The sequence below is a fragment of the Gobio gobio genome (assembly GCF_949357685.1).
Source record: "Gobio gobio genome assembly, chromosome: 4".
Lineage (NCBI taxonomy): Eukaryota > Metazoa > Chordata > Actinopteri > Cypriniformes > Gobionidae > Gobio > Gobio gobio.
In genome coordinates, this window is record NC_137100.1 from 49,058,713 (window position 1) to 49,078,246 (window position 19,534).

The following is a 19,534-nucleotide window of genomic DNA, read 5'->3' on the forward strand; positions in this document are numbered from 1 at the left end:
TAATGAAACAAAACCACATAACTATACTAGACATGTGTGCAATTAATGTGGGAAAAATGTATACTCTGAACCCCAAGTGAATTTACACAAACTGAGAAAGTCAAAAAGTGTTAGGTTGTGCCCAGCTCTCCCAAATCACTCCAATCACAGTCAAACCCACAACAGCAGCTTCAACATAAAATACCAAATTAATCTAAATTGTTCCTTATTGTCCATTAAAAAACAGCATTTATTAAATGGATACTTCACCCAAAAATGATAAGTATCATCATTTACAAACCTGTATGAATTTTGTTCTTCTGCTGAACACAAAAGTTTTTCAACAGTTGATAGGCCCCATTGACTTCCATAGTATTTTTATGGAAGTCAATGGGGTCCATTAACTGTTTGGTTACCCACATTCTTCATTATATCTTCTTTTGTGTTCAGCAGAAGAAAGAAATTAAGACAAATTTTGTAACAATGCAAGTCTTTTAAAAAAATCTTACTATTATTAAGCCTAATACCAGCATGCTTTAATATATTTTTTTAGTCTACCTACTCATAAAACATTCGCTTAAATTTTGGCTTTTATGTAAGTAAGCACCAAGCATTAAGTTTTACATTTAAAAAAAAATATTAAGTAATACATAAAAAATTATTTTGACCTAGTATTTCACTTCCCGAAGTTCTTCACAATGTGACCCACAAACACGCGCACAAGCACACTGGGCAAGCACGAACGCACGAGCGCGAGCGCGGCAGCGCGCACGGCCAGCCCCACCTAGAGGAATTGTGGGAAGACATGGCAGCTTCCGCTGTTTGTGTTCACTGAGTTTCCGCAATGAACATTCACTACATTGAGTTTAGTTAACGCCGCAACTTTATAAGTGCCGCGGCTCGGTTTGTCTCGGGATGGAGGAGAGCGGCAGTGTGGACAGTGTGGAGTCGCTGTGCAGGTATCAACAGAAAACACACTCTCTAAATGAATAGTTAATGCGTAATTCCACTCTGGTTTTTATATAATATTTTTCAAGCTTCAATCGCAGCAGCTAACTGTCATAACTTCTCTGTCAGAAGGGATGGTTCACCCAGAAGTTTAAATTCTGCCATCATTTACTCACCCATATGTTGCTACAAACACGTATGACACAACTCATTTTCAGTGTATAGAAAATAGATGTAAAGATAGGGAATGATGACTGAGGCAGTCATTCTGCATTGTATGTTCCATGGAAGAAATAAAGTGATACAGTTTTGGAATAACATTATTTAAAGGTGAGTAAATGATGAAAGAATGTTTATTTCTGGGTGAACCGTTCCTTTAAGATCATGAGGAAAGCTCATAGATGTGCTTTAATCCATCTTCATCCTCTAATGTCCTTTCAGCTCCACTACAACCCGCTCTGACCGTTCAAGTGGTACCAAAGTTTCAGACACAGAGCTGCGGGTCAGTAAGAACCAGTTCAACCCAACACTGCTTATTCTGTACTTAAAACTGCCATATGTTCTGAACTGTTACTATTACTAATCCTCATCTGTTATTTTCCACCTTACAGAGTAAAGGAAAGACATTTGAAAAGGTATTAAAGTGTGAATGTGTGCATAAAGTTTGGAAACAGTTTCAGTTTATGTCCACTAATCAAGTTTTTTGTGTGTAGATCTATAAAGACCCCAGTAAGGGCGAACTTCCTCTTCTGGCAGAGGAACTGGTTCAGGATGCCGGTATGTGTGGTACATTATACTAAATGCTGTACGTCAGCTATTCCAATGGTTTTAATGTATGTGTTTATTGTGTGCTTTTCCACAGCTAAAGACGTGACTTACATTTGTCCATTCGTTGGGCCTGCTAGAGGATCTTTGACTGTCACTAACTACAGACTGTTCTTCAGGTGCACTGACAGAGTAAGAACCATGCACACATGCTTCTGTACTTCTGAAGAGAATTTCTAAACTAAAGACATAATTTTTAGTCACCTTATTTGTTTGTTAGGAGCCGGTGTTTGGTCTAGATCTGCCACTGGGAGTTTTGAGCAGAGTAGAGAAGATCGGAGCAGCGACTAGCAGGGGAGACGCCTCATATGTCCTTGTCTGCAAGGTTTGTGTGAATTATTATTTTTCTCTTCTCTTCTTTTTTTTTGTGAATAAAACTTAACATTTTACTATACATACTCTGCCATTTAAAAGGTTTTGATCGGTAAGATTTTTTAATGATTTAGAAGAAGTCTCTTATGCTCACCAAGGCTGCATTTATTTAATAAAAAAAATACAAAAAACTTTAATATTGTGAAATATTATTAAAATGTAAAATAACTGTTTTATGTTAATATATTTTAAAATGTAATTTATTTCTGTGATGCAAAGCTGAATTTTTAGCATCTCTATTCCAGTCTTCAGTTAGTGTCACATATTCCTTCATAAATCATTTTAATATGCTGATTTGATGCTCAAAAAACATTAATGATTATTATCAGTGTTGAAAACAGTTGTGTAAAAACATTTTTTTTAGGATTATTTGATGAATAGAAAGTTCAAAGAACAGTATTTATCTGAAATAGAAAGCTTTTGCAACATTGTACTACCGTTCAAATTTTCTTTCTATTTTAATATATTTTAAAATGTAATTTATTTTTGAGATGCAGAGCTGAATTTTCATATTAAAAGAAAGTTTAAAAGGACATCATTTATTTTAAATATAATTTTTGTAACATTATAAATGTCTTTACTGTCACTCTTGATCAATTTAATGCATCCTTGCTGAATTAATGTATTCATCTAAATTCTTTCCCAAAAAAAGAAATACAAATTCTTACTGACCCAAAACTTTTGAACGGTAGTACAATTATTTTACATGTTAATAATATTTCACAATATTACTGTTTTTTGTTTGTTTGTTGTATTTTTAATAAAAAATGCAGCCTTGATGAGCATAAGAAACTTCTTCTAAAAACAAAAAAAATCGTACAGATCAAAAACTTTTGAACGGCAGTGTATGTGTATATGTTAAAAAAATCACTAATTGAAGTAAAGCTGAAATAAAATATAATTATTGAAAGGAAAATTTAATTTAAACAGCTTAAACAAAAATTAGAAATGTAAAAAAAAAATTGTGTTTGAGTACAAAGATTACTACAACTAAATAAAAAATAATTAATATTATAAAACAAACTAATAAAAATTACTAAAGAAATATAAAAATAAAGGCTACTTCAAAATATTAATAAATATTTGTGGTCGACCAATGAAGAAAAAAAATTCCCTGCATGTTTGCTCAATGTATATGTGTGTTGTAGGATATGAGGAACCTGCGTTTTGTGCACAAGGAACCTGAGGACACACTAAAGAAATCAGTGTTTGAGGTTCTGATGAAGTTTGCTTTTCCAGTGTCAAACAATATGGTGAGAAACATAAATAGACAAAGATCATCATATATTAATACATCATAGCATACAGTATAGTCTAATTAATATATCTAATTCAACTGATTCAGAATCAGCCTAGGAGTAATTAGTGCTCATAATCTCTCATTCTGTCTCCCTCCTTTCTCTTTGTCTAGTCCCTCTTTGCATTTGAGTATAAGCAGGTGTTTCCTGAGAATGGATGGAGGGTGTATGATCCACTGGCTGAATACAAGAGACAGGTACCATGTGTGTTTATTCATTTTTTGTTTTTTAGTTATATGCAAGGTAATAATATACAGTCATCCAGTCTTTATTGCAAAATAAACCCCTTCAGAGGGACCAGGACTCTAGAGCTGAGGTGCCTTGTATCACCCTAAAGAGGATTGTTTTTGCAATAATGCATTTCACCGCTACTTATCAAATAAATAAGTAAATATAAATAAAATTAAATAAAAATTGTTGCAATAATAACAACAATAATATTAAATAATGGTTTTATTATTCAGTATGTCAATATTAATGTTTTATGAGATGACATAGTAATTATATAATAATTAAATGAGTTAATATTAATATATTTACATACTTTATATATAAATATGTATATATTTACATATATATTTATATATGTAAAATATGAAAAAATAGTATTTAACACTATTTAGTATTTGAAAAGCAAGAGACTTTGGAGTGATACAAGAGACATCTGACACAGCTATATTGGATATTGTAATTCGATTATACAGTTTAGGGTCATTATACAAAAATATTTAATTGCAGAATGCTGTGATTGACCAATAAGAATCAAGTATTTCAGTGAGTCGTGTTTTAAATACAAATAGGGTCTTCCAAATGAGAGCTGGAGGATCTCCAAAGTAAATGATCACTACGAGCTGTGTGATTCATACCCAGCGGCGCTAGTTGTGCCGGTAACAATCCCCGATGAGGAACTGCGGCGCGTCTCCAGCTTCAGGGCCAAAGGACGCATTCCGGTCAGTGTCATGAGACGTTTCTGAATCTTTACACTTCAGTTTATGTGTGAGCAATAATTCATCCTTGGGCCTCATGTTTAGGTGCTGTCATGGATCCACCCCGAGAGTCAGGCTGCAGTGGTTCGGTCCAGTCAGCCGATGGTAGGACAGAATGGTCGGCGCAGCAAAGAAGATGAGAAACTTCTTCAGGCCATCATGGACGCAAATGCACAATCACACAAACTGTTCATATTTGATGCCAGACCCAGTGTGAATGCTTCAGCTAATAAGGTAAACGTTCACTTTCTCACTCTCTTTTCAAGTGTGTGTTATAAATGAAAGGAAAACTTTTGACAGTTTGTGTCCGTATGTGTTTTAGATGAAAGGAGGTGGGTATGAGAGTGAAGATGCTTATCAGAATGCAGAACTGATGTTTCTGGATATCCACAACATTCATGTAATGCGTGAGTCACTGCGGAAACTGAAGGATGTCGTCTATCCCAACATTGAAGAATCTCATTGGCTGTCTAACCTCGAGTCCACACACTGGCTGGAGCATATTAAGGTGAGACGAGGGATCTCTTCAAGGAACATGAGGATGATGAAGATGGCACTGATGTGTGGTGTGTGTGATAGTTGATTCTGGCAGGAGCTTTAAGGATTGCCGATAAGGTGGAGTCTGGGAAAACCTCAGTGGTGGTTCATTGCAGTGACGGCTGGGACAGAACTGCTCAGCTGACCTCACTGGCCCTGATAATGCTGGACTCTCACTACAGAACCATACGAGGCTTTCAGATACTGCTGGAGAAAGAGTGGCTCAGCTTTGGACACCGCTTCCAACAGGTCAGTCAACTTGCAAGACTGTAAGGGGATAAAATGTTTGCTGTATTCCAAATTGCTCTCTTGTTAACTCATTCACTATATACTGAATGATTCATAGTGCACGATATTAGTGCACTGGTGTCTACACCGGGCACATACTGTTATATTGATAGACGGACAAAATCTGTTTTATCTGTTGCAATGTGAAATGAAAAAGTCTGAAAAAGAGTAACTTTATTTTACCTTTCCCAATTAAATTAAATGGTTTGATTTTCAAATATCATATGAATTGTTTTATTTTTTTAGCCCTTCACAGTATATAACATTATCTAATAGGGTTAGACATCCTCAGCAAACAAACAGCAATGATGAAGAGAGATAACACCAGTGGTATGCACTAGCATATATTACATGCGTTTCAAACTGAGCATCAGCTTTACTGAAAATTATCACAGTTTTTTTTCTTCACACAAATTATATCTGAATGGGGAATTAGACTTCATTTGCCAGGCTGCAATGTAAACAAAAATGCTATTGGCTATTTTTTTAAAAAGGGGATGAGCCACTCGATATGTCTCTCTCTGATTTCATGTTTCAGTGGAAATTATATCAACACACTGAATAATGCTGTGTATTTCAAAACACTTTTGTGGAACGTTTGAAAAAGTACATTACCATTCAAAGGGGGTCAGCAAGGACACATTAAATTGATCAAAAGTGACAGTAAATGTTACAAAAGATTTCTATTTCAAATAATTGCTGTTATTTTGAGCTTTCTATTCATCAAAGAATCCTGAAAAAAAATCTATCACAGTTTCCAAAAAATATTAAGCAGCACAAATGTTTATAACATTGATAATAAGAAATGTTTCTTGAGCTCCAAATCGGCACATTAGAATGATTTCTGATGGGTCATGTGACACTGAAGACTGGAATAATGGAATAAATTGTATTTTAAAATATCTTAAATAGACTGTTATTATAATTGTAATAATATTTCACAATATTACTATTTTACTGATCAAAATAAATGCAGCCTTTGTGAGCATAAGATGCTTCATTCAAAAATATATTAAAAAAAAATCTTACTGACCCCAACATTCTGAACAGTATTGTATAATAAATACAGCAATATGTCAAATATATATAATAACAGTCAAAAGCGAAAAAGATCCATGTTTTGTCATTATTTTAAGTAAATTTGTGCATTATGAATGTGTATTTTTGTGTTTTGTGTATATAGCGAGTGGGCCATGGTGATAAGAATCACACAGATGCAGATCGCTCTCCGATCTTCCTGCAGTTCATTGACTGTGTCTGGCAGATGACAAGACAGGTTAGTGCAAAACACCCCACAGTTCCATTGACCAACCTGCCTTTGTCTTCAGTGTATTGCTATGATCTGTCTCTGTATAAGTAATAAATGTTTGTCTCTGTGTTTTTAGTTTCCTGCAGCTTTCGAGTTCAATGAGAATTTCCTCATAACAATACTGGATCACCTCTACAGCTGCCTTTTTGGCACATTTCTGTGTAACAGTGAGCAGCAAAGACTCAAAGAGGTGAGAGTGAGCCTACTCTTAGGCATAACAGTGTTCATACATTTGAACACTGTATGTATGTATCAGGACATAATCTGGTGGATGCTATTATTCAAAGCAACTTATAGCAAATTAACTGTGTTTTGGCCACAATAAGGGTTATTTCAAAACTTTGAGATTTGTGTTCATTTATAAGCAAGTATACACTGACATTAGGACATAACATTATGACCTAATATTGTGTTAGTCCGCCTTTTGCTGCCAAAACAGTCCTAACCCGTCAAGGCATGGACTCCACTAGACCCCTGAAGGTGTGCTGTGGTATCTGGCACCAAGATGTTAGCAGCAGATCCTTTAAGTCCTGTAAGTTGTGAGGTGGGGACTCCATGGATCAGACTTGTTTGTTCAGCACATCCCACAGATGCTCGATTGGATTGAGAAATTGGGAATTTTGGCCAAGTCAACACCTCAAACTCTGTGGCAGGGCGCATTATCCTGCTGAAAGAAACCACAGCTACCAGGGAATACCGTTTCCATGAAAGAGTGTACATGGTCTGCAACAATGCTTAGGTAGGTGGTACATGTGTAACATCCACATGGATGGCAGGAGTCGCAGGACTCAGCAGAACATTGCCCAAAGCATCATACTGCCTCCGTCACCTTGCCTTCTTCCCATAGTGCATCCTGGTGCCATGTGTTCCCCAGGTAAGCAACGCACACGCACCTGGTCATCCACGTGATGCAAAAGAAAACTTGATTCATCAGACCAGGCCACCTTCTTCCATTGCTCCATGGTCCAGTTCTGATGCTCCCATGCCCACTGTTGGCACTTTCGGCGGTGGACAGGGGCCAGCATGGGCACCCTGACAGGTGTGCAGCTATGCAGCCCCATACGCAACAAACTGCGATGCACTGTGTATTCTGACACTTTTCTTTCAGAACCAGCATTAACTGCTTAAGTAATTTGAGCTACAGTAGCTCGTCTGTTTGATCGGACCACACGGGCCACCGTTCACTCCCAACGTGCATCAGTGAGCCTTGGCCCATGACCTTGTCACCGGTTCACCACTGTTCCTTTCTTGGACCACTTTTGATAGATACTGACCACTGCAGACCAGGAACACCCCACAAGAGCTGCAGTTTTGGAGATGCTCTGACCCAGTCATCCAGCCATCACAATTTGGCCCTTGTCAAACTCGCTCAAATCCGTACACTTGCCCATTTTTCCTGCTTCTAACACATCAACTTTAAGGACAAAATGTTCACTTGCTGCCTAATATATCCCACCCACTAACAGGTGCCGTGACGAAGAGATAATCAGTGTTATTCAACTGGTGTATACAACTGTGTGTGGTTCTAAGGGACTGTCTGTTTTTGTGTTTAGGAAGTCCCAAAGCGCACTGTGTCTGTATGGTCATTTGTGAACAGTCAGCTAGAAGAGTTTGTGAATCCACTGTACGTACACTACCCCTCCCACGTTCTCTTCCCCACCGTCGGTATACGACACCTACAACTCTGGGTCTCCTACTACATACGGTGGAATCCCCGCATGCGGCCACAGGTACACACGTGAATGGTTTTTAATGAATGTGCAGGTGCAGAGATGATTAGGTTTGGATATTTATAAGATAATAATGTGTGTACTAGAGGTGTCTGTCACTACAAAGAATCTGATAATCTGATGGTTTAGCTAACAGGACTAGATCCTTCCATCTTTAAACCCAGCTTTTTTTTTTGTTGATTGTCAATAAATATTACTAATTGATTTTTATCATCCATCACCTAAACGTCTGACATTTTAGGTATCATTTAAAAACCTTTAGATTAGTTTATAATTGCTTGTGCGTTCTTGAAAGTCACTGTTTGATGTGAAAATGTATTTTAGGAGCCTGTCCATCAGCGCTACAAAGAGCTGCTAGCAAAACGGGCAGAGCTTCAGAAGAGGGTGGAAGAGCTACAGCGCGAGGCGGGCAGTCGTACGGCCTCGTCATCCTCAGAGAGGGCGGGGTCTCCTACGCGCTCCATCACACCTGTTCAAACCTTTGTATAAGTGCTCGACAGCTTTGAGGGATGTAGCTCGCCACACACCACGCGAGCGTGTCACGCAGTTCTCATGTTACTTGCAGTGATGCACAACTGATGTAAATTCACACACTTAACATTCACCTCGCTGCTACAAGCTGGCTGGGTGGATGGAAGAAGCTTTTAATCACTAAAACGGTTTGAAACTGGTATTATATTAATACATTTATTAAGACTAGTGAAACATGTTAGAAACATATTAGGGCTTATATTGTATTAAGTATGAACTGTATGTAATAGAACTCTGTGACTGAGCATCACATGATGAAAGCATTGCGATGTTACTGGGATTCTGCCAGCATCAACTTAATGTGGAGGGAAATTGAGGCGAGTCTTTCTAGCCTCAGGGTTTTTAGTTACAGAGTTCTGTCTTTACTTGAAATTCCTAACTTTCTTGGGCTTGTTAAAAATGACACTAATCATGTTACGAGTGATATAGAATATGCGATATAATCTAACTTTTGCTTATACATTAACATTATTGACAAAGAAAGTGTATTGACTGTTGTCAGTACAGCTAATTCACAGCAATAAAACACCTGCAGTATCTGGATCTAGACAATGAATGGTTTGTTTTGTTCATGTAGAGAAGCTACAGATTTATTACGTTTACATGCAGTTATAATTGAGCTAGACAAGGTTTTTGTGTAGTCGGGCTGCAGTCTGTTTGAGTACACATGACACGCCACAGCATGTAATTGAATATTTGAAAGATTAAATGCCTATTATGCATCACCTGATAATGCACAAAGTGCCAAAGTCAATTATAGCTTGCTTGAAGTGTATTAATGCTGGACGAAGCTGTGTATAATCACATTACCTGGGTCTTTTATCTTTATCATTATCTACTCACTAAACCCACTAAAAGGGTTTAATTCACTAAGACATCTCGTCATAAATTACCACTAAGTGTTCCCGGTTTGTATTTGGCAAGTAAAACCAGCTCCCCAAACAGTACAAACAGACTGTTTATTTACACATTATCACATTGTTACATTTTTGAAATGACTCCAAACTTTTAGAAGAGAAGTTCTTATATAAAAACCATGAAAGTACATAAATACAAGTTTATTTACAGTATTTATGTTGGTTTGAATTCCTTTGTGTCTGTGAGCTAGTGGCCCTGCTCTCTCTGTACTTCACCACTTGCCCCTCTTGCTCCAGTCTTTAGGAGTGAAATGCAAGCATTTGGGATCGATGCGGAGGTGGCGTTTCTGCATGGCACGCTCGTGGCCTTCCACTATGTCCTCGGACAAGGTGAGGATATATTGACCCTGCAAGGGAAGAGAGCGAAATCAATCATGCTATGAATCTGAATTAGCAAAGAATATAGTTGATGTTGTCTGACTTTCTCCCCCAACATTATTCCTTTTTATTGAAAGTGATTTCTTACCTTATAATAATTGATGAGGTTGAGGTATTGAAGAGTCGATATCACGTCCTCTTTCTTGACACTCGTGATCTCACTAATTTCACTAAAAACAACAAAAGTGAGAACACTGCTAGAAATTTGTACCTACAAAGTATTTCCTTAGTACAATACAAAGAGTCGGCACACACTTGATGGTGATCTGTGGCCGTTCTCCATTCTCTGATTTAAGGTCCATGAGTATCTCCAGAATGGTCTGGGACCAGTATGAGCGGTAGGAGAGCAGGCCCAAATCAGACAGAGGTTTCTCTGGGGTACCTGTCTTTCCTTCCACCTTTGAGAGCTCATAACCTTGGAAACAGATGTAAAACAGTGCCCATGACATTTAGAGCTCATTATATTTCACAAATAAAATTGAGGCATACATTTGACCAAACTAACCAAATTTGACTAATCCTGAAGAACTGTAAAATTACTCACTGAACTCAATTAGTAGTTTTCCATAGCCTCTTCTCTGATAAGGTGGCAACGTCAGAATACAGGCCACATTATAGTCTTCTGTTGATTCTTTCTCCTTTAATGAGAGAGGAAAAAAGACATTAAAGTCAGCATGAAACGGAAGTTCCGATAGTCTTTTCTTCCTTATTGTGGCGTATATTCTGAGTGAAACCGCTTCTCGAACAAGGCAAAATGTAGTCAGAGACTTGATTTTGTCCATCTGGAATTGATTGGATTGTGGTTTGCTATTGCTGTGATGTCATGAGAGTGACAGGATGCCCCGCCCTCACGCCAGTAAATGCGTCATCAGAGAACAGAAGAGATGTAGATGCAAGAGGGAGTGGGAAGTTATTTTGATTATAGAGGGCATATGAATTAAAAAAAAAAAAATGTTTTATATTACATTCTGCAAAATTCCATAAAAACAAGAATGGTCAATTTTGATTTCATGGTAACTTTAAATACAGCAGCCTCAAAGAGTATTTGGACACTTTACATAAGAGAATATCAAAACAAGAGGCATTTATCTTAAAGGGATAGTTCACCCAAAAATGAATATTAGCCCATGATTTACTCACCTTAAAGTCATCCTAGGTGTATATGACATTCTTCTTTCAGACGAATCAAATCTGAGTTATATTAAAAAGTCTTTGCTAATCCAAGCTTTATAATGGTAGTAAAGTTGCTCTGTGTTTGAAGTCCATAAAAAATGCATTTGTTTGTCGAATAACGTGCTCCACGCGGCTCCGGGGGGTTAATAAAGGCCTTCTGAAGCAAATCTATGTGTTTGTGTAACAAAAATATCCATATTTAAAACTTTATAAAAGTACAGTTCCAGCTGATCGCCTTCTGTGGAAAAGTGTTGAAAGTGTCTTCTCGCAATTCAAGATGTGTCTGACGAGCGTACCTGGTAACGGAAGCCTTATGAACGGCAGAGGCACTTTCAACACTTTTTCCATAAATTGAATACGGAAGGCGATCGGCCGAAACTATACTTTATAAAGTTTTAAATATGGATAGTTTTCTTACACAAACATTTATGCATTTGGCAGACGCTTTTATCCAAAGCGACTTACATTGCATTCAAGGTACACAAACGCATCGATTCGCTTCAGAAGGCCTTTATTAACACCCCAGAACCGCGTGGAGCACGTTATTTGACGGACAGATGCATTTTTTATGGACTTCGAAAACAGAGCAACTATTACTGCTATTATAAAGCTTGGATTAGCCAGGACTTTTTTTAATATAACTCTGATTGTATTCGTCTGAAAGAAGAATGTCATATACACCTAGGATGACTTGAGGGTGAAATCATGGGCTAATTTTCATTTTTGGGTGAACTATCCCTTAAATAAAGATAGCACAAGAAAATGTTTGAAGACGTAAAAAGCATAGATTCCAGCAGAGAAGGAATATACCTTTGAGAAGTAGCCAACTATATGGAAACCCTTTGAGTCATACTCCGTCATAACATAGAAAAGGAAAGGATCCGTATCGTAGTACAGGGTCTTGTGGTCCAGGAAGCATTTGGCCAATAAACACAAATTTTGGGAATATGCCTGTGTAGCAAAAAAGAATCGCAGATTTAAAAGACCATCAAGAGACCACAAAGATGTACAGCACATGCTGCAACACTGAACAGGATATTATTAGTGGAAGTGTCATTTGAATATTCCTTAAGTTTAGCCACATTAGCAACATAATTTATTACAGTTATTTGTGTTAAATCACTAATTACTCGGTAACACTTTATTTTACAGTGTCCTTGTTACATATGTTACATGTACTTACCATAGTAATAACAGTAAATTAGGCATTATTACATGCAACTAACCCTCAACCTTATCCTACCCTAACCCTATAGTAAGTACATGTAGGTAATTACTACTACTCAGTACTTCAGTATATAATTACACCGTAACAATGACACGGTAAAATAAAGTGTAACCCCAAACTCTCAACAGACTCTTATGTTATTACCCACCTTGTTTTTCCTGCCATCTATTTCAAAAAAGGAGATGGTTCCTTTGCGGTAGATCTCATTTCCTGGAGGATGCCGAAGGTTGCATTTTGTCTGAAAAGATTACAGGGGGGGTAATTGTATATATTAAACGAGGTGCAAATCATACAAAAGCTATGTGAAACTATACAGTAACATCTATTTTAAGATATTTAAAGGTCACATTTATCATTGCTCTGCTAAATTTAGCGAGTCATTTCAATAGGAATCCATGCCATTGAGGGTTGCGCATGAGGAGATGAGACAGATTTCGTTTGCATTTAAGTTGATCATGGGAATTTGCCGCGCTGACCAACAGAAAGCTGCTTGGTTTGAAAGTGACTTATGTGAAAGCTACTGACAATGGACATTCTATTGCCTGTGAAATTTCTCCATGTTACCGTACCTTAAGCTTAAGTCTTGAAAGTAATCTTACCAGGTGTCTTTGAAGACATTTGAGGCTCTTGAGGTATTTGAGACAGAATTCACAGAGGTAGAGAATGGGCAGAGAGGTGAGCTCCTGTGAGTATGGAGAGAAGTACCAAGGCTTCAGCCTGTGCCGGCCCAGCTCTATGCAGTTTATGTTCTTCATTCGTGTCACTATGTCATCGTGACTGCGGTCTGACACCAAACTACCGGTCATGCGCGGGGCAGCTGGGATACCATCTGAACTGTCCTGAGAGTCCTGAGATCAGAGAGTAGTTTTAGGGAGAATTGTATGAAACATCGATAACATGAAAAGTGAATGTCTTTCATATTCAAACATGTATGTGGGTTTTATGTAAGCTGTTTTTTTTTTCATTTTTATTGTCTTTTATTAAGTAGAACAGTAAAGAAGATTTTTTTTAGCTGAAACTGATTCATATAATCAAAGTCAATGGGTGCCATCACTTTGAGATTCAAAAAAACATGCAGACAAAACAAAATTAATACCCACGGTTCCTGATGATACATTGAGGTTTTAAGAAGTGAACCGATCGGCCTATGCAAGAAACTTAACCCTTATTTACAACACTTTTACCTCTAATCCACAGCCTTGGAAAACGTTCCTGGAGCTCAAGCTTTTAGTCTCATAATGACGTATGCGTGGGAGCGACCTCACACGCGGGAGCTGACGCTGTTTGTTTACTACAGAGAGGGAGGATGCGTGTTCACCAGGATTACGAACGTCGAAAGCGGTTTAAAAGTACCAGTCATCACAATGGCTGATAACTTCCACGTAACATTAGAAAACGCAGATTTTTTTGCACAACCACACTTGTTTGAACCAGAATACTCTGATCAAGATCTGAGAGAGATGGAGGAAGCAGCGGCACGTCATCCAACCCTAACGCTCTTATTTTTAATTTTTTTAAATGGTTGCAACAATCAGGTTAAACACAGATAACTACCATTTTGATGTACGATATACAACACGTCTTCCCTTCTTGTAGTAAACAAACAGCATCAGCTCGTGTGAGGTCACTCCCACACATACACTATCAGTCAAAAGTTTGGATAATTACATTGATAATAATCATAAATGTTTCTTGAGCAGCAAAATTCAGCTTTGCGTCACAGGAATAAATGACATTTTAAAATATATTCAAATAGAAAACAGTTATTTTACATTTTAATAATATTTTACAATGTTACAGCTTTTTTTGTATTTTAATAACATAAATGCAGCCTTGGTGAGCAGAAGATACTTCTTTAAAAACATAAAAAAATCTTAATGATTCCAAACTTTTGACTGGTAGTGTACGATATTATGCGACAAAGCGCGCGCTCCAGGACCGTTTGCCAAGGCTGTGGATTAGAGGTAAAAATGTTGTAAATATGAGTGGTTCAGTTTCTTAAATTGACTGATTGGTTTGCTTCTTTAAAGGTTAATTCACCCAAAAATGAAAATTCTGTCATTAACTACTTACCCTCATGTCGTTCGACACCCGTAAGACCTCCGGAACACAAATTAAATCCGATGGCTCAGAAAGGCCTCCATTGGCACAATGTACTTTACACTCTCAAGACCCATAAAAGGTACTAAAGACGTCGTTACAAAGTCCATCTCACTACAGTGGTTCTACAATAACTTTATGAATTGACGAGAATACTTTTTGTGCGCAAAAAAAACCTAAATAACGACTTATATAGTGATGACCGATTTCAAAATACAGCATCATGAAGCTTCGAAGCGTTATGAATCAGCGAGTCGAATCATGATTCGGATCGCGTGTCAAACACCAAACTGCTGAAATCACATGACTTTGGTGATCCAAACCGCTTAATCGACTCAATGATTGATAACGCTTCGAAGCTTCATGATGCTGTGCTTTGAAATCAGTCATCACTATACAAGTCGTTATTTAGGGGGGTTTTTTTGCACAAAAACTATTCTCGTCGCTTCATAAAGTTATTGTAGAACCACTGTAGTGAGGTGGACTTTGTAACGACGTCTTTAATAGCTTTTATGGGTCTTGAGAGTGTAAAGTTCATTGTGCCAATGGAGGCCTTTCTGAGCCATCGGATTTCAACTAAAATATCTTCATTTGTGTTCTGAAGATGAACGGAGGTCTTACGGGTGTCGAACGACATGAGGGTAAGTAATTAAAGACAGAATTTTCATTTTTGGGTGAACTAACTCTTTAAGACCTCAATGTATCATCAGGAGCCACGGGTTCCCATCGACTTCCATTATATGAATCAGCAAGGGCCACGGTTTCAGCTAAAAATCTTAACTGTTCTACTGAAGAAGAAAAAAAGTCACCTACATCTTATATGGCCTGAGAGTGAGTAAATTAACAGCAATTGTTCACTTTTTCACTATCCCTTTAATGTCAGGTTTATATATATTGTATTTAGTAATAGAATGGATGTAAATGCAGTATTTATCAAGAAACTGTGATTCTTTAACAGCCCTAAGCCTCCATTATGGCTAGACACTCAACAAAGCAATGGGAAGTAAATGAGCCGGACCTCTCCTGGCAGCAAATAGACGGTGGAGCAGCGGGGACTGTTATTCTGGAACACCTTTACCATCTAGAAAAACACAAGGGGTTGCAATGCTTTAGGACACTTTAGAGGAAGATGGTAGTTGATAGAGCAGAAAGAGTTATATTCAATTTGAAAACATATGATGGATTTGGTTTTGATTGAAAATCACGTGCAGACTTGCCATCTCATTGGTAGTAAACATTATAACATAATAAACATTAACGGGTTAGTTCACCCAAAAATCAAAATTCTGTCATTAATTACTCACCCTAATGTCGTTCCTAACCCTTAAGACCTTTATTCATCTTCAGAACACAAATGAAGATATTTTTGATGAAATCCTAGAGCTTTCTGACCCCCCACATAGACTGCAACGTTATTACCACTTCCGAAGATGAACGAAGATCTTACGGGTTTGGAATGACACGAGAGTGACTAATAAATGACAGAATTTTCATTTTTGGGTGAACTAACTCTTTAAATTCCTTCACGAGAAATAAAGGAAATGTGAAGTGCCCAAAAACAACACATTCCTAATTCCTAACATCTTGCAGCAGCATGTTCTTGGCAAATAACAATAAAATATGTGATGTTTAATTTTAAGACGGAGCTTAAAGCATTTTAGCTGCAGGACTTACCTCCTCTGTCCCTCCACAAATTTTCCGTTTTCTCCCAGGCTGAGGAGGAATGAGATGACGCTGAATGGACATTGTGCCATTCTTCCAGGTGGAAGAAGCAGAGGAGATGAAGAAAGGTTTTATTGTTAAATGATATTCCAAAAAGTACTTTATACTTATACCTTAATAGTAATAAAGAGTATTACTGTTGTTATGTAGGAAGTGACAAGTTTTAAACCACTTACTGTGGTTAGAGAGGTGAGTGGTTCGTGCTCGTCTCTGGATTTAATGCTGAAAGGGGAATCTCTAATTGCTGGATATACAGAGGCCTGACTCGCCTCTGCAGAACCAGGAAGTGAAGGCACTGGAGTCGCTGCGGTCACTTGTGTTGCCAAAGAGACGGACTCTGCTTTCCTTTTCTGTAAGATCAAACAGAAACAAGACAGCTACACCTTCTCTGCACGCATGGAAAGTAAAAAAAAAATTTTTATAAAAGGAACTAAAATCCATAACATATAAACACATAACCATGAGTGAACGTCTGTCACTTACCTCATGAAAATAACTAAGGAGTAATAAATAATGAGCATGACTAATGGGGTCCGGATGCATTGAGCTTCTACATAAAGATTGCAAAATTAATAGATTTGCTTTAGAATTAATCAAACACCTTATTTAATTCCCTGTGTAACAAATACTAAAAACGAGTATTTTGAGTGTGCATTTCAAAATTTCAATCTCATGTAATCCCTTTAACATTATTGTGGGATACACATCTTTAAATTACACGTCACATGAAAGGTTCTGCTATCTGCAGTTGAAATTGGGATGAGGCAAAAACTGCTTCCCTCACACTGTTTGGAAAGTGTGGATAATGAGTTTATCCAAACTAGTCTTTAATTCAGCCTATTCGCCGAAAACTCTTGCAGGACAGATTGATCAGTAAAATACAATGGGCAGGGTTCGTCTGTACCGGTGTGGGGAGGGTTTTGCCTCTTGAAGGAGCTGAAGCAGACTGAACGTGGAGATCTAGACTCTTCTTCTAAATTCAAACAGAAAGTGAGAAGATGGTAAACGGACTGAAAAGTATGCAAATATGAAAACAACTGGGAATGATATCTCTTTATCAATGACGTGTGGGAGTTTTGTTTCTTACATCTGGTGTCACGGGGTACAGAGTAGATTCTCTTACCACGTCTCTCTCTGGGGAGCTCGGCCGAGACCCAGGCAGGCCATTCTTAATGGGAGTCTTCGCCTCCTTCTTGGGTAACTGGAGCTTTTTCAAGTCCAGTCGGTCTGGAGTAACCCACTCGTCCAGACGTTTATTGACTTCCAACAAACAACAAATTTCCTGTTTTTTCTTTGCAATTAATGGCTAAATAAACAAATCGTGCATTATCTCAATATTAACACTGGAGGTAAGTATTAATCAGGCTGATAGTTCATACTCACAGTCAATATAGTGGACATAGTAAAGCTTTCTCCCAGGGATGTCTTTGACACTGAGAATTTCAGCCAAAGCTATTAAGGGATGAAATTATAAATTACTTTTGGAAAAGCAAGCAGCAAGCAGATCCTTAAATATACTTATATACTGCTATTTACGTGTAGCCAGTTTTGTCATATATGTGACCCTGGACCACAAAACCAGTCATAAGTCGCACGGGTATATTTGAGGCAATAGGCAAAAAATATATTGTATGGGTCAAAATTATAGATTTTTCTTTTGTGACAAAAATCCTTAGGATATTAAATAAAGATCATGTTCCATGAAGATATTTTGTAAATTTCCTACCGTAAGTATATCAAAAAGTATATTATTAGTAGTAATATGCATTGCTAAGGACTTCATTTGGGCAACTTTAAAGGCGATTTTCTCAATATTTCGATTTTTTTGCACCCTCGAATTCCAGATTTTCAAATAGTTGTATCTCGGCCAAATATTGTCCTATCCTAACAAACCATACATCAATGGAAAGCTTATTTATTCAGAATAAGCTTGCCCATTATGACTCATTTTGTTGTCCAGGGTCACATATATGCTTGTGACAAGCGTTGTGTTTACATTCAATACGCAGCTGTCAGGCAGATACTTACGCCATTCGTCTTCATTTTCTTGATTTTTTCGCAGCACAGGCAGTCGACAGCCCTCAGTGATCTCACCCTATGAGGACATAACGCAATTAAAAATTACTTCGAGCAACAAAGACAGGACAAATGTTATTTAAATCGCGACTAAGACTACATAAAAACCAACCGTTTGTCCATTTACTCACCGAGTGATCCGCCATCTTTTAATCTGGCGCACTGAATTGTGCGTTACAGTAAAACGCCAGTCGCGTTTATTTTGCATTGAGTGACGCGCTGACTGAACCATAATAGATAATAAAAGTTTCATTTACATGGGGAGAAGAGTGTAGAAAATAATAATACATAAATAAAAAAATAGATATGGACCAAATACAAAATACTATGGATTACATTTACGTGTACTTTTATATATAAGTTTAGTTTTGGCAGGACATAAAGGACACCAAAGAAATATCTTTAGTTGAATGCATTTTTCACAAATAGTTTGGATGTACCAGGTTCATGTTAGAAGCTAAAAGTTTGTAAGTACAGTAAACTAACGCACAATGAGCAGAACGCAATACTTGGTTAATAATAGTTGAGGGTAAAAAAGTGGGTATAAGAGTGTTGCTGTGATATGTTTGTTGGTATTTAACATGCTATATAATACTCTTAAGAACTCCATAGCACCATAAAGACAGCAATAACATTTTAAAATCAGATATTAAAGAAAAATACGTTATTTTTCCTGGTTCTTTTTTTGTTTTGTTTTTGTTTTGATATTAACAACAAAAGAAAAGTGTTACAAGAGTATACAAGAAAATACAACATAAATGTAACAAACTGTTGCACACTAGGGGGGCTTAATGTAGATTTACATAAAGATATTCAAATATTTTCAAAGTTTTAAGTTTTAAAATCGATTGATAAAGTTCAATTTCTTTCTTGAATGATGTAAAACAAGTTTTTTTGACAGGAAAACGTACATTTGTGAACATTGAATTTTGCCATTAAAATAATACAATATATTATATAAATATGACTGTGCTTGTCAATACAATTCTCCAAAAGACCAAATAAAATATTTTCTCTTTCCTGTTTCACTGGGGAAAAAAGGGTGAGATCTTTACATCACTAACACGTCACAAAAAACAGTGCGTAGTCTTTAAAGGGGCGGGACAAGGTCTTTGATTGGTGCTTATTTTTTAAAAC

The 19,534-nt window shown here is 37.2% G+C and overlaps 2 protein-coding genes across 3 annotated transcripts; one reads left to right on the forward strand and one right to left on the reverse strand.

Annotated features, from left to right (window-relative positions):
* The first annotated feature begins 704 nt into the window (after positions 1–704).
* On the forward strand, positions 705–9,872 carry mtmr2 (myotubularin related protein 2). Its single transcript, XM_079813752.1, has 16 exons — positions 705–938; positions 1,369–1,429; positions 1,539–1,562; positions 1,641–1,704; positions 1,790–1,884; positions 1,973–2,077; positions 3,273–3,377; positions 3,536–3,619; positions 4,223–4,372; positions 4,454–4,642; positions 4,731–4,916; positions 4,988–5,194; positions 6,417–6,509; positions 6,619–6,732; positions 8,096–8,272; positions 8,597–9,872. The coding sequence occupies exons 1-16, from the start codon at positions 895–897 to the stop codon at positions 8,759–8,761; spliced, it is 1,863 nt and encodes a 620-aa protein (XP_079669878.1). The 5' UTR covers positions 705–894; the 3' UTR covers positions 8,762–9,872.
* kat5a (K(lysine) acetyltransferase 5a) lies at positions 9,744–18,570 on the reverse strand. Of its 2 annotated transcripts, none has more exons than XM_079813754.1 (15): positions 18,529–18,570; positions 18,350–18,416; positions 17,705–17,773; positions 17,445–17,581; positions 17,226–17,294; positions 16,498–16,671; positions 16,274–16,354; positions 15,618–15,680; positions 13,099–13,347; positions 12,648–12,737; positions 12,082–12,222; positions 10,643–10,736; positions 10,354–10,513; positions 10,187–10,268; positions 9,744–10,067 (listed from the first exon to the last, which is right to left on the reverse strand). In XM_079813754.1, exons 1-15 carry the CDS (start codon positions 18,541–18,543, stop codon positions 9,933–9,935), a joined length of 1,626 nt encoding a protein of 541 aa, XP_079669880.1. In that variant the 5' UTR covers positions 18,544–18,570; the 3' UTR covers positions 9,744–9,932. The 2 variants fall into 2 exon arrangements, with proteins under 2 accessions (XP_079669880.1, XP_079669879.1); XM_079813753.1 differs by having other exon boundaries at positions 17,409–17,581; positions 18,529–18,568.
* Between the last annotated feature and the right edge of the window lie 964 nt (positions 18,571–19,534).